The sequence below is a fragment of the Botrytis cinerea genome, chromosome 12 (genome assembly GCF_000143535.2).
Source record: "Botrytis cinerea B05.10 chromosome 12, complete sequence".
NCBI lineage: Eukaryota > Fungi > Ascomycota > Leotiomycetes > Helotiales > Sclerotiniaceae > Botrytis > Botrytis cinerea.
In genome coordinates, this window is record NC_037321.1 from 1,932,499 (window position 1) to 1,946,795 (window position 14,297).

Consider the following 14,297-nt stretch of genomic DNA (forward strand, 5'->3'; position numbering starts at 1 on the left):
TTTAACGCCGATTTCGTTGCCTATTAGAAGTCGAGTATATTATCTTTTTCGGTGACAACATTTGCCGATCCATGATTTATTTCCTCAAATGGAATAGTTTATAGATCTCCTCCGAGTGAAGACTTTTGAGGACCTAAGTGGCATAGACCCTTGTCCGGATCTTATAAAATTTATATAGTCCGAGTTTCTTTGAGACGAGGAAGCCTCAGAATTCTTATGGTCGACTACACGTGGACTATCAAGTCTTGAGAATGCTACATTACTTCCCGAGCTTCCTACTTAGTGACGGATTTTCAACTACATGCAACTCTATATGCAACTCAAGAATATACCTTGTATAAAAAGACAAACTAGATCAAAGATCTGACTTGGATAACCATAAATCATACCTCTTTCATCTAATTAGATACTGGGGGATTTAGGCAAAACATGAAGTCTAAAAATTGAAATCTTGATTTGATGATGAAGGGAGTTCTGAAGTATAATAAAATTACTCATAGAATATGTCAGTACATAGAAATGAAAGGATTGATGACCAAAATCTTGGCATAAATTTCTCTATAAGAGGAACCATTTGAGTTTTAAATCTCAAAACACTTATCATCATTCTACTACCTTTCTACTACCTTTCTACTATCTTTCTACTACCTGTCAACTACCTCTCTACTATCTGTCAACTGCTTCAGATTAACTACCGATGATGAAATCATCCACAAGGTTGATCACGTTCATTACTTTGGCTCTTTCTCCCCTCATAAATGCTGCAACTACAGTCTCAGGAAGCGCATATGGTTTTGCCAAAGGAGTTTCTGGCGGTGGCTCAGCAGTAGCTGCAGCACCATCTGATATTGCTCAACTCAAATCATGGCTCGCTGATAGTACACCGCGAGTAATCCTCATCGATAAAACTTTCAACTTTGTTGGTTCCGAAGGATCAGCTACTGATACTGGTTGTTATCAAGCTAGCTGCAAGCCGTCTAATGGTGGTCAAGATTACATAGGAACCCTAAGTTGTACACCCGGATCTAACATTGTTGCCTCTACCATCACTTACGATAAAGCCGGATCGACTCCTCTAGTTGTCGCATCTTCAAAAACACTTTTGGGTGTTGGTAGCGCTGGTGTCATTGCGGGTAAAGGACTCAGAATCCCTGCTACCAGTACCAATATCATTATTCAAAATATTCATTTCACAAATATGAACCCTGCACATGTTTGGGGTGGAGATGCTATTTCTTTGGAGGGAAGTAGAGGTGTTTGGATTGATCATTGTAAATTCAGTTTAATTGGAAGACAAATGATTGTTTCACAGTAAGTTCTATTTTAAATATTTTCTTGGAGAACCACAAATGATACTAAACTCTTCATTAGTTATGCCGCTAGTCAATTCACGATTTCTAATTGTGAGTTCTATGGTACAACCACAACTTCAGCTACCTGCAATGGTAATCATTACTGTAAGTTTTCAATCTTATAAATCAGTTTTAATGATTCAATTCTACTTGGTCTCTATAAAAAGGGAAACCAATGGTTCATAGACGCAATAGACACAAGCATAAACACAGTCATAAACGCAGGTTAAGAACTTACTAACTTTTCATTTCAAACTAGGGACCATGATGATTGATGGTCCTAACGACCTACTCACTCTCGATAGAAATTACTGGCACAACTTATCAGGTCGAGCACCAAAAGTTAGTGGTACTAATGCCGTGGTTCAAATTACCAACAATTACATGGCCAATAACGCCGGCCACGACTTTGAACTTTACGACGGAACTACGGTATTAGTTGAGGGTAACGTACTCGAAAATGTCACTTTACCTTTTAGTGGTACAGGTGGTACTGTCTGGAATGTTCCAGATTCTACATCTGCAACTACTTGTGCCAGTTATTTGGGGCGAAATTGTGCTTTAAACACCGTCACGAATTCGGGTGCTGCTTGGCCTAGTCTTAAAGTCGTAGCGGCTTTAACCACTTTCAAGCAATATGGTAATAATGTGAGTAAATTTCATCATTTAGTTTTGATAATCGCTTGATATTTATCTCATCTCACAATTCCTTGAATGTCAATTTACTAACCATTTGATGTGTAGTGGTTAGTCACTCCCGTTGCAGCTAGCGCTGTTAAGAGTAGTGTTTTAGCCAATGCAGGTGTTGGAAAGATATAGATATATCAGGATGGTTATTGATTGGAACAGTAACTAGAAGGGTGATCATTCATGGGAAAATAAATGAGTTTGAGTCGGAATTTCGCTTAACGGTTCAAACCAGATGCTCATCCTACTTGATAAGTTAACCAAGTATTTGAAAGTATTTTAAGCTTTCTAATTCACTCCTTTATTCTAGCCTACTAGAATTGTTTTCGAGCCGTTCATGGTATTTTTTATTTCATTTCATTCCAAATTTCCCAAAGAGATTTAGAATTCATCTTATCATATGGTGTCGGATATCGATCATGTGATCACAAGAGGGCGGTGTATTAGTTAGCGAGACATTAGCGCTTCCTTGTATATAGCTTCCCATAGTTAATAATGATCACCAACGATTATAACCATAATAGACTAAAGCACTTTCCACTTGTTAACTAAGTTTATATCAACATATGTATATGACATACTTTCGGAATCATAATAATCCTCCGTGACCAATTCAAAATCAAAATTGTCTAAAGAAGTATCAGGAAAATGCGATTGCTACATTCTTTTCTCGAGAACTGACGGTATCGTTTTGAAGATCTCTAGAAATCTTGATTATTCTATTTGCGACGATGATGTAGCTTAAGGCAGTCTTCATCATCTCATATCAATCATAAAATAAGCTTAAATTGTTCCTCCACTAGCTTCGGTACTCATAAGCCACCGCTTTCAGGTATACGATTTAAATATATACCATCAATCTTTTAGTCTATCAAGTCATCAATCTTCCAGTCTTCCAATCTTTCAATCTATCAAAACATCAATTAGTCAAACAATCAATCACTCACTCACATCACTCAAAATCAACAACCAAAACAACAACTTCTGACTTCGAACTCTATATATTTCTATCTATATATCCACCCATTCATTCGCATCCAAATTCACATCCAAATCCACATCACCACCACTCCCCTTTCACGATTGAAACAATTAACAAAGTCCCACTAATAGGTAGACAGGTTTATGGTATCATGATATCAATCGTATGTATGCATTTTAAAATATTCTTCATTTCTTTACCTCATCTCGTTTCGTCCCCCTTATCCTCATCCCCTATCTCCTTTCCACGTCGCTCTCGCTCTCAATCCTTTTCCAGCCGACGCAGCTCACCCCTCACCCTCCACACAACACAAGCCAACAATCTCAAAACACAAAAAGGTATCAATCAATCCTCCCAAACTAAAACAACCTAATGTAAAAAAACAAAAAAACAAAACAAAACAGAAAACAAATTCAAACTTAAACTCAACCTCAAACTCAAAAATGTTAATGCGCATGTATCCATTCATACACAATTAACATTCGCTAATTCATCGCCTCGTAATTTTTTGACAATTCTTTCGAAACGAATTTCCAACATCTTCCCCATCAAGTCAAATCGCTTCCTATGCAATGCAAATGCAAAGAAATGCAAAATCCGAAAAATGCAAAAATTTAAATGCCGTCAAATATGTAAATGTTCCGATGTGAGTTGTTTTTTTTGCCCATTGATCCATCCATCCGTCCATGCAATTTTTCTTTTCTTTTCTTTTCTTTTCTTTTCTTTTCCTTTCCTTTCTCTCTTCCTTTTTCTCGTTACCAAATCTCCATATTCGACCAGGCTCCCCGCTTCTCCCACCCTACCCCACACCCCACATCACTACCCTAGCAGCCCATCAAACAACTACATCTACTGTCATCGGCCGTCTAATAGTTAACCCTCTCAGTTTTTCCTCTACTCTCCTCAACACCTCTGGATCCGGCTCTGGTACCACTTTTCGCGGAACAGCTATCATACACATATCACATCTAACATGCTTACACCTTGTACATTCTTGAATGTTACTTGATGGATCCGAGGAAGAATGATGAGGGAATGTTTTATCGCATTTATGACATGCGAATTTCTTGATTTTGGAAGATGGTTGATCGCCAGGGTAACCATCGGGGTATTTCTTTGTCTTGGATCTATTGAGATGAATATATTAGTCTGAGTGTTTTATTTTTGGGGGGGAAGAGGAAGAGGAAAGAATTAAATTTATTTTCGAGCGGAGCGAGCTATGGGGGTTTGGGGGCTTGCCCCCATAATCAATCAATTAAAAAAATCAAATGAAATGTAATGACGCTCCGCTGGCCCTCCGGGAGCCACTGCCGTGGAGGCAGACTATTTCTGTCGACTCGAATATTTGAGATAGACAGAAAGAAGTTAGAAAAGAAAAAAACTTACGGATTTCTAGGACAATCAGCACAACGAGTATGAGAACAAGTTGTACAAATTTTATTTCCAGCCGTAAAAAGAGTTGAACATTCATGACAAGTTCTTCTAACTCTTTGCATAGGTTTTTTCCTGACCAAAGGTTGACCACCCAATTTTTGACTTGGTAAAGTCATGATTAATTTTTCAGCCTTTTTCCATTCTCGATCAACTTCCACTTTCGTTGGACCAACATTAGCCACTGCAGTTTTTCCTTTCTCCTTCTTTTTCAAAGGATATCTTGGACATTTTGTACATCTTGGATGTTCACAATTGGTACAAATTTTATTGGCACCAAATGTTGTGTCACATTTATGACAAGTTCTATGAATTCTCATTCGAATAGGTTTTTCGATTCTCCAAACATCTTTTTCTCCAGTAAGAGTTTGCCATTCATGTGGTTCGATTTGTAATTGAAAACGTTCAGCTAACTTTCTAGCTCTTTCAGCATTGATATCTGCTCGAGAGATTTTGGTGGGTTGAGGTTGAGATTGAGATTGTTGTTGTTTTGTTGTGTTAGGAGTAGTGGATTTGGATTTGGTAGTGGTAGCGGTAGTGGTAGTTTGTTTCGTTTCGACGGCAGTGGGAATTGAGACGGGGATTTCCTTGGATTGTGCTGGCGCCGGTGTTGGTTTTGATTGTGATTGTGATTTTGATGATTGATCAGTGGATTTAGGGACACTAAGAAATTCACAAGTAAGTTATTAATGAATATGGATGAAAATTGAGGATGAGGATTGAGCATTGAAATTCCACATATTCATATTCATAAAACCATACGTGGACATGGTGAAAAGAAAACAATGTAATAGACACCAAAATATTCATTACTTACCTCGGTTCTCCTGTTGTATTTAAAGTTGAAGACTTTCCAACAAATGATAATCTTTTTGATCCATCACTTCTTTTCAAAACTGTCTTCATTCGTCCCAAAACTCGACTTAATCCTTTCTTTTTATCATCATTTGATGTTGTTGGAACTGTCGAGACTGCCGGTGCTCTCGGTGCTCCTTGCGCTGAAGAACTCATGGTTGCGGGGTCCGATCTTTAAGATATGTTCCGTAATCCGTAATCTGTAACTTGTACGTAGTCCGAGTCCGAGTTCGAGTTCGAGATCGAGTTCGAGTCGGTAGTGCGTAGTTCGTAGTTCGTAGTGAATGTCGATCTGTTGAAATTTATTGTTTTGGATTTATTGAATTAATTCGTCAATGTTCGAACCGATAATCCCGATGGATATTGAGGAATGGATATCGAGGAATGGATATCGATGAAGAAATTCCCAAGAAATTCCCGAGAAACCCAACACTCCAAATGAAAGTCGAAATCCTTAAATGTCAAATTCAAGATTCCATCAATCAATTATACTTTCCTTCCCTCGAGGATTTCCTTTTCTTCCTAACAAAAAGTGGCGTATTGATCTCCTGGTAGGAATAAAACTTAATCCCCTTTCGAAATTTTTCGGTGTGAAGTGTTACTACGATTAAACTTCAATCGATCGTCCACCTCGTGCGTTTCGGAGCCAATGTACCGGTATACAATGGAGATATTGAAGACAAAAAAATAAGACGATAATTATATGTTGTGTCTTCCTAAAACTATTATGTAAGAGGAATTGAGGGTTGTATTGAGTAATTGGTGTGATAACCAATTGTCTTGGAAAATTGTATGACAAAAAGATGTATCAGGATGAAATGTTTGAGGTGATATTTGGTTGTATTTTGGTAGTTTGGTAGTTTGGTAGTTTGGTAGTTTGGTAGTTTGGTGGTAGTGTGTTGTAAGTGGTAAGAATCGTAGTGAGAATCGTAGTAAATGTATAATGTAAGGTAGTAATGTGGGTTTGTTGTGTATAGATAAGTGTATGCCTCTATATCCTAACTCTGAAGTCTTTGTATCGGACCAAGACAACCTCTTTTATCGAATCCCAAATTTGAATTATCAAACTTCAGCTGTATGTAGAGAGATATCGGTTGAAGAAAAAGAGGAGAGAAAAGGGAGATGGATGGGATGATTGGAAATTAGCGAGCCAGCGAGGCAGCGTGCCAGATAGACGGGACAAGAGAGGAACCAAAAAGTAAAAATAATGTGGGGGCTTGATAGTTCCCGAATAATCAAAAATGCTTGGTATTTTTGATAGCTTGTTGTTGGTGGAGAATGGTGGAATTGCTTGGATTTTGTTTGGATACCGTGGATATTGTTCAATGTATAAAATGTGCCCCGTGAGTATAATGGTTCCAAGTGGATGGGTTGGTAAATAAGATGATGATGGGTGAAATGAATATTAAAAGGAATGAGATAATATGCGGTGTATTGCGGTGTATTGCGGTGTATTACGATGGGTGGCGATGAGATGAGATGAGCTGAGATGAGCTGAATTTTCGAGGACAAATAACCCTCAAATAATCAACACTATGGTGAGGTTGATTTTAAGAATGTGGATATGAATGTGAATGTGAATGTGAATGTGAATGTGATTGTGGTTGTGGTTGTGGTTGTGGTTGTGGTTGTGGTTGTAAAAAGTAGGTCGTTTAAGTTCTTGACCTCTTCCTTGCTGACATGTCCTTCTTGTACAACTAATATTTGAGGGTTCACGAGTGATGTGTGAGTACTCGTATCTCGATTCGGGTGATGATGGTCTCGATTTTGAATTGGAATTGGGTTGGAATGATTTATAACAAAACTTATACCAATAACCACTCTCAAACTCCACTTCTCATAAGATTATAATTCTGACACGTATGGAAGATTCGAAAGGAGGTGTATTTTGAGTTTGGAGGGAAAAGAGTTGTATGATTACTTTAGGTCTGGCTTGAAGTTTTTGTTGACATGCAGCAATGAGGTGTAAAGTAATATCATTCGATGCAGTCATTCGAGGAGTATTTTCTCTCTCTCTCTCTCTCTCTCTCTCTCTCTCTCAAAAAAAAAGGGTTCTGTTTTGGAAGAGGGGGGTAGGATTGATTTGAAGGATGATTCAGTAGAATAAAAAGATTTCATCATTCCATGGATCCAGACCAAAAAAGATTCATGTCCGTAGCTTGTTGCGATTAGAGGCATAACCTCAAAATATGTTACTTTATCCTAGGGTATATTTTCGGTTTTCGTAGGGTTGGAAAACTTTAATCTATCCCTATTATCCAATGTCAACTAGAAATGCCTCCTCCTTTTCCCCCACCCACTCACCATGTAAGATGGATTTGAAGGATGACTAGAGGAGTGACTAGAGTGACTAGAGTGACTAGAGGAGTAACCTTACTATTGGAACCTCTAAATGAATGGGTGTGGTCAAAATGTACAATTTTGGTTGATGTCCGTGTTCCTCTATGGATCAAAATACTGGGGTACTCTTCTTAAGTTTTCGGATTTAATTGCTTGATAGCATATGAAATCGAAATGCTTGAATTTCTAGAGAGGGCGCCCGACTTCCCCGATTTCCCCATTTCTTCAAGATTATTTATCAAATCTACAACGGGAAATAGATACCGCATGAAGTCAAATGTCCAATGAAAAAGTAAAAATAAGTACGCAGTATTCATCACAATCTTTAAACCCGTGAACACCTCGGTAGGTGTAAATTTCATATGCCAGTGACAGGTGATATCTATCATCTAGAGAGTCGAGTTCGGTGATAGGTGATATCCCCCAGGGTCTTTTGATCAATGAACGATATTTCTATTATGGATCAAACTCGGTCGAGACTCGAGAACCATAAAAATATTTACATACAAATGATGATTGGACAGAGCATTCAAATAGCCGTTGCTTCCGGTTTTTTTGATATCTGATCAAATTGACTAATTATCTGGTAATGTAGTTATGATATTCAAAGATTAAACCCATTCGGTTATCCCCCCCTTCATTGATCGCGAAAATCTTAAGACAAGACGACCAAAATGTTTCTTAATAATCCAAACTTCCCCCCAAATCTCATCGAATTATTCTTCTCGACTCGTATCTTCAAGAATCAAATCACCAATTATAAAAATCATCAACGCGCTCGGCAAATCTTAACATCGGAGCACCATTACTCGATTCATATGTGAAAGGTAGGGTAACTTTTTTGATACCCGTTATATCGACCGCGCGGAACCATCAAGTAAGTAAGGCAAGGATAAATAGGTATCATTAGCACATTTTCTTCAAGGTCATTGATACTATTCGGAATTTAGTTAAACAAGTCTGCACCTACTGACCCACGAATTGAAAATATCCCGGTAGGAGGGTGGTGTGGAGTTGAAGGAAGATAGGTAATGGTTTGGGAAATTGATGATTTACGCGTCGACTGTCGACGACAAGGACGGACATCGTTTCAAATAATTTCTTCTGTTTATTCCCTCCTAATTCGAATACTCCTTATTCACATACTCCATACACCATACACTATGCCTCATACACTATGCCTCATACATCATACACCATATAACTTCATCGATCAGATTTCATCCGTCAAATTTCATCCGTCAAACTTCATCCATTATATCCTTCAAAAGATCCAACAATCACAATATTACAAAACCAATACCCCATCTTGAAGAAAAGAAAATATATATATATCACAAACTGACATCACTCAAAGTATAAAAAATGGAAATCCCCTCATATTCATGAAAATCATTTCTACAGATCGATATCCCTTCTACGGCTTTGCATACGGCACGACCATCCCGTTCATCCCGTCACTTATACCATCATCCCATCATCCCATCATCGACCCATCAGTTATCCCATCCCATCATCCCATCACTTATCCCACCCCATTTTATAAGTTCAACCCAATAAACGGTAAAAAGTAAGGTCCCCTCAGAACCCTTCCAAACCCTCTCAAAGACCCTCCCACCACCTCCCTTCTCCTGGAAATCCCTGGATAATCATCAACTGGAACGAGCGCTGATTTGATCGACCCTAAAACCCCACTCAATCAGATCCATAATCGGAAAGTGAAAGGATGTCACACACCCAAAAGCAAACATTATATTACCACTAAGCCACTGTGTAGCACTGTCGAAAAAAAAAATCAAAATCAAAATCAAAATTATTCATTGTGATTTGATACCCAAAAATCAAACCAGTCATCATTTTCTTTGTCATAATCATCCGGTACTTTGATGGTGTTTGGTGCCTTGCCATGGCATTGGTATCATTCCCAAGAATGTACTCCGGTAATATTTTGGAATGGTCTTGGCTCTGTTACCCTGCATTTGGTGTGCATGAAATGAACGAATGAGGTGATTGCTTTCGTATTTTACGATCCGCATGATTCTATTCGTCAGTTGGTCTTCCTTTGACTTTTGGGATTTACGGAGTGAGGAAAGGTTACTCTGGAAGGAAGAATAATAGTCAAGGCATTCTTTCATACCTCCTCTCAAGCTGCTTCACGTGCTACTCGTGCTACTCGTACTTGGTAGATAAATCCCAAGGAAAATATCGGCAGATGGAATCTATTTTATTGCCGAAACATATAATACTGAATAAATGGATGCACTTCAGTCAATCACATTACAATGTCATGTCCGATGTACCTAGCTCTTTCTCCTCTTCTTCAGCATATAGTACACCTTAGTCTAAGCATTACAAGACATCAACACCCTCTCAGAATGTATCAACGTAATCGCACTACACTCCAGCCAGCCAACCTGGGTAATACACACACATACCTACCCTCCCTACTCCCTACACACATATATCCATGCATCCAAGTTCGAACACAACATATCTACAAGCTAAAATCATGCTATCATCTTCGGTAAAAGGGAAACAAATAATCCGGACCCATCCATTCCAAATAAACTTTTCCATAAATGAACGCCATCTGCACGCCAGCACATTTCCAGAAACTCTCACATGCCATGCGATGTGAAGTCGCAGCAATGCAGAAAACGGTATCACAATGGAACATGAGTGCATGAAAATACATTCTATCCGTGTACCATATAATATCCGTAAGAGGGGCTAGATTATAATCGGTATCCGAACTTCGGATTGGTCATGTAAATTGGGGGGAGGGGGATGTAACGTGAAGTTTTGGGGATAGTTAGTTGATACTGATTAACGGAGTACGCAAACACAACACGAATCGAAAGGGGGAAAACACGAGGTTGGCGATACGATTCGATGAGATGCGATACGATATGATGCATTTACATACGCAGTACTCCGTATTCCGCATTCCGAATTCCGTACATCATGAATGGGAAAAAGAGAAACCGGCCATCTTTCCCCCGAGTGAGTGAATGGGAAATCTTCCTATTGTACAGATAGTACGCACTACCGTATATTGGTTATAGTTACTTGCTTGGTGGCTGGCTGGCCGGCTGGCTACGGAACAACAACATCACGCAAACATCACGCGAAAATCACATCACACATACCACCAAAATCAAGCTTTCAAATCTAATGAGTGATGATCGATCTGGCAAAACCACGGATCGATACTTTCCAAGTTCTGTACATTCGTATATCAATCATTCCATTCGATCACCCAACCTTGGAAGCTTCTGTTCGGTATCGAAACTCCACTCCTTCTAGGGTGAAAATGTAGTTATGTTTATAGTTTGGGATGTACATACCATAGACAGATAGAGACATACATACATACATACATACATACATACATACATACATATATCCATCCAAGATAGCATACCCGCGGCATCTCCATGCGCGCAAAATCAAAAACAGAAAACACCAACGAAGATCTTCCATCCAAAGTATCTTCATCCCCACCAAAGGAAACGGCGGTAGGGTCAAGAAATGTACAATGACGATATATCTATCTATTTATCCATCTCCGAAACCCTTTGGTGAATCGTTGTGGGAGAGGAGGGGACCCAACATTTAACTTTTTTGTCCCAGAGAAAAAAACTTAATTCTCAACGGTTGTTGAACCCAATCTGATCAACCCGTCACACCGTTACATTCACTGTCGGACTTGGATAGTTTTGGGAATGGGGATTTGTAAGTATATTTTCACAAGTAAATATAGATAAAATGATTTCTGTAACTTTAACAGATTATTCATAGATGTGAATAAATATGTATGTTGTATGTTGTATGTTGTATGTTGTATGTTGTATGTTGTATATTGTATGTTGTCCTGTAGAATATGATGTATACAATATACATTGTCCATAGTCGAATTGGATGTCAAATGTCTTCAACCCGAGTCAATGATTGACATGTCAAATTCTCCATGGCGCCGGGCCAGATTCTTCGGTGAGACATCCTTGCGTGGCTTTTTTGTTTGGAAATGAAAAATGGTCGATGAATTGATAGATGCATGAATGAATATCCACCGACTAAAAATTGAATCGAATCACAGATGAGACTCAACATCATGCCATCCATCCATACCTGACATGCCCAATGCACCGTTACGGTACCAGCTATTCGGGAAAAATGCGGTTTCTGGTATCTTCCCGGGAAAGAGGATGGGGCGGCGGAGATACAGAGGGAATTTATGTATGAAAATGGATAGGGAGAGGACAGAGCTTTGTTTCGATAAGCTGAAGATATGTTTTCCTGCGTGTGAGTGGATGGGCGTGGTTGGGTTTTTGAAACATGGAAACAAAATAAAAGTAATTTTTCATACTCCATCCATACCAGTAGTCAATACATACCCATACTCGATGGATATCTGTCCTTGGATGCAATCCCCCCCTTCGTCTCGGATCTCCGTATCGAAATCGGTTCCTCCTCAAAATAATGCGTATCGTCCTCTCCATATCTCCTCGCTCGTAAGATACAATAGGATAAGTATGAAATATTCAATCCACGCCACATCGACCCATTCCAACTCCCCTTGGACGAAAATCCCACCCATCACCATTTACAATCCCTAAAATCGGATGATTCTTGCGGCACAATTTGTAATTTTATCCTAGTCGTTACTTCTTTCTTTCTCATTTTCTTGGTTTCTGCCTCTCTTTCTTCCTTTTTTCCTTCTCCCCTGTATGATCTCTTACACTACGAGTCTCATCTCATCACATCACATCGAATGCGGATGTATCTCCTCTGAGCGGACGTAGGTCCAGAATCTTTAAATATAGAATCGAAATTTTCACCAATAATATTTGGTACTTTGTAAATCAATTTTGTACTTGATCCAAGTTTCTTTTCTTTGGTTTGAGATTTCTTTGGTTGTATTAATTGATAGGTAGGCAGGTAGGAAGATAAATAGATAGGTAGACAGGTAGATAGATAGGTAAATAGGTAGATGAGTAGATAGATAAATAGATAGATAGACAAATAGGTAGATAGATAAATAAACATAATAGACTTTACTTACTTACTTACTTACTTACTTACTTATTTATTTACTTACTTACTTATTACTTACTTACTTACTTACTTACTTACTTACTTACTTACTTACTTACTTACTTACTTACTTACTTACTTACTTACTTATTACTTCCACAAATCAACCCATCTTAACTTACAATTCACTATTGAACGTCAATTCAATCACTACAAGTCTGTGCTTTAAGGTTCATGACGGGAAGTCTAAAGATTCACTAACTAGCACCCCCATCAACAGGTAAGGATTAGTTTACCTCTTTGTTCTGAATTTCTCAAATTTTTGGGTAGCAAAATGAATCAAAGGGATAGCTTATGAATGGTGGAATGAACGAAGTCTCAAAGTGGGAAGAATGGGGACGGGTAGAACCGCCATTTTGGTCGGCGCTGAGATCATTTCTTGATCTTTACTTTGGGGCTTTTGGGGGCTTTTTGGAGGCGTGATGGGAGGTTTTAGTCTTGCGGCTCATCTGGTGGCTCTATTTATAAATTTTGGGTGGTAAAGTGTTTTATAGAGAATTGTATGATGATGTACTAAATATTTATGTGTATGAAAAAAGGTTAAAAAATGGAAAAAATAGAAAATCATTTCATCTCTCGATATCTGGAATTTCTAAATACCTAGAATTGATTTATAGTTGACATTGTATTAACGTCACGTACAGAGCATACTTCAGTGTTCCCCCAACAAATCGCAACTCTAACCGAATACCCTGAATTTCCATTCAGCACCCCCCACCCCCTCTAACGCACGCCACTTTTCGCTAATCAAATTCCCAAGAGATTCCCAAGCCTCATTGTTCCAAGTTTCATCCCGGCACAAAATAAGCAATCATACATACATGATATTGAAATCCAATACACAGGGTCTTGGGAATTTTGATGCGACACTGGTGGAAGGTATCAGGTAAGCTTCTGAATTTTGATTGATTGATTGCATTACACGAAGGAGAGGTTTTACGTATATATAGAAATCTCAATACAGCGATATTCCTTGTAGTTCTTCATATCGAATATCATAGTTGAAGATCAATTTATGATTGGAGATGAGATGTGAAAAGACGAAACAAATGATTCGGCGATTAATCATTCATGACTGGGTGGAATTGTTTGAATCAGTTGGAGCGATAATAATAGAAATGGAAATATACGAATTATCGTACGACATATGAAATATGTGGTTGAGTTGAATGCGCATGGAGTAGTTATTACGAGATGAGATGAGATGAATGAATGGATGGATGGATGTGGTTTGTTTGCTTTGTTTTGTTTCATCACACACGCTCTCTCTCTCTCTCTCTCTCTCTCTCTCTTACAATAGACTGAACCGGGTACTTGGATCCAAAGAAATCAATCAAGTAAGCAAGGTCTTACCTGTTAGAATATTTAACTTCTATCAAAAATAAAGATAGTGGGGGTTTCCTCTATTTACAAAATATATTCTTCGCAAAAACTTCCTAGCTAAGATGGTTAGAAAGGAATCTTGATGTTTCGGAAGAACATCTTCAAGATCGTTGGTAACAAGTGTATCTTCGAATTGGGTCGAATTAGGTTCTCGAATTTTGATGTAGTCT

At 38.5% G+C, this 14,297-nt stretch overlaps 2 protein-coding genes across 2 annotated transcripts; one reads left to right on the top strand and one right to left on the bottom strand.

The window, feature by feature from the left end:
* The first annotated feature begins 650 nt into the window (after window positions 1-650).
* On the top strand, window positions 651-2,268 carry BCIN_12g05620 (hypothetical protein). The gene is made up of 4 exons (XM_001547162.2): window positions 651-1,311; window positions 1,372-1,457; window positions 1,612-2,000; window positions 2,097-2,268. Exons 1-4 carry the CDS (start codon window positions 698-700, stop codon window positions 2,169-2,171), a joined length of 1,164 nt encoding a protein of 387 aa, XP_001547212.2. The 5' UTR covers window positions 651-697; the 3' UTR covers window positions 2,172-2,268.
* Window positions 2,269-3,024: 756 nt separating this feature from the next.
* On the bottom strand, window positions 3,025-5,662 carry BCIN_12g05630 (hypothetical protein). Its single transcript, XM_001547161.2, has 3 exons — window positions 5,270-5,662; window positions 4,408-5,115; window positions 3,025-4,148 (listed from the first exon to the last, which is right to left on the bottom strand). Exons 1-3 carry the CDS (start codon window positions 5,461-5,463, stop codon window positions 3,857-3,859), a joined length of 1,194 nt encoding a protein of 397 aa, XP_001547211.1. The 5' UTR covers window positions 5,464-5,662; the 3' UTR covers window positions 3,025-3,856.
* Window positions 5,663-14,297: the final 8,635 nt, after the last annotated feature.

Coding starts and splice junctions, on each gene's coding strand:
- BCIN_12g05620 (XM_001547162.2), top strand. CDS start 698: ATGATGAAATCATCCACAAGGTTGATCACGTTCATTACTTTGGCTCTT. Junction 1,312..1,371: donor AGACAAATGATTGTTTCACA/GTAAGTTCTATT, acceptor ACTCTTCATTAG/TTATGCCGCTAGTCAATTCA. Junction 2,001..2,096: donor TCAAGCAATATGGTAATAAT/GTGAGTAAATTT, acceptor TTTGATGTGTAG/TGGTTAGTCACTCCCGTTGC.
- BCIN_12g05630 (XM_001547161.2), bottom strand. CDS start 5,463: ATGAGTTCTTCAGCGCAAGGAGCACCGAGAGCACCGGCAGTCTCGACA. Junction 5,116..5,269: donor AATACAACAGGAGAACCGAG/GTAAGTAATGAA, acceptor TGAATTTCTTAG/TGTCCCTAAATCCACTGATC. Junction 4,149..4,407: donor GCTGATTGTCCTAGAAATCC/GTAAGTTTTTTT, acceptor TCATCTCAATAG/ATCCAAGACAAAGAAATACC.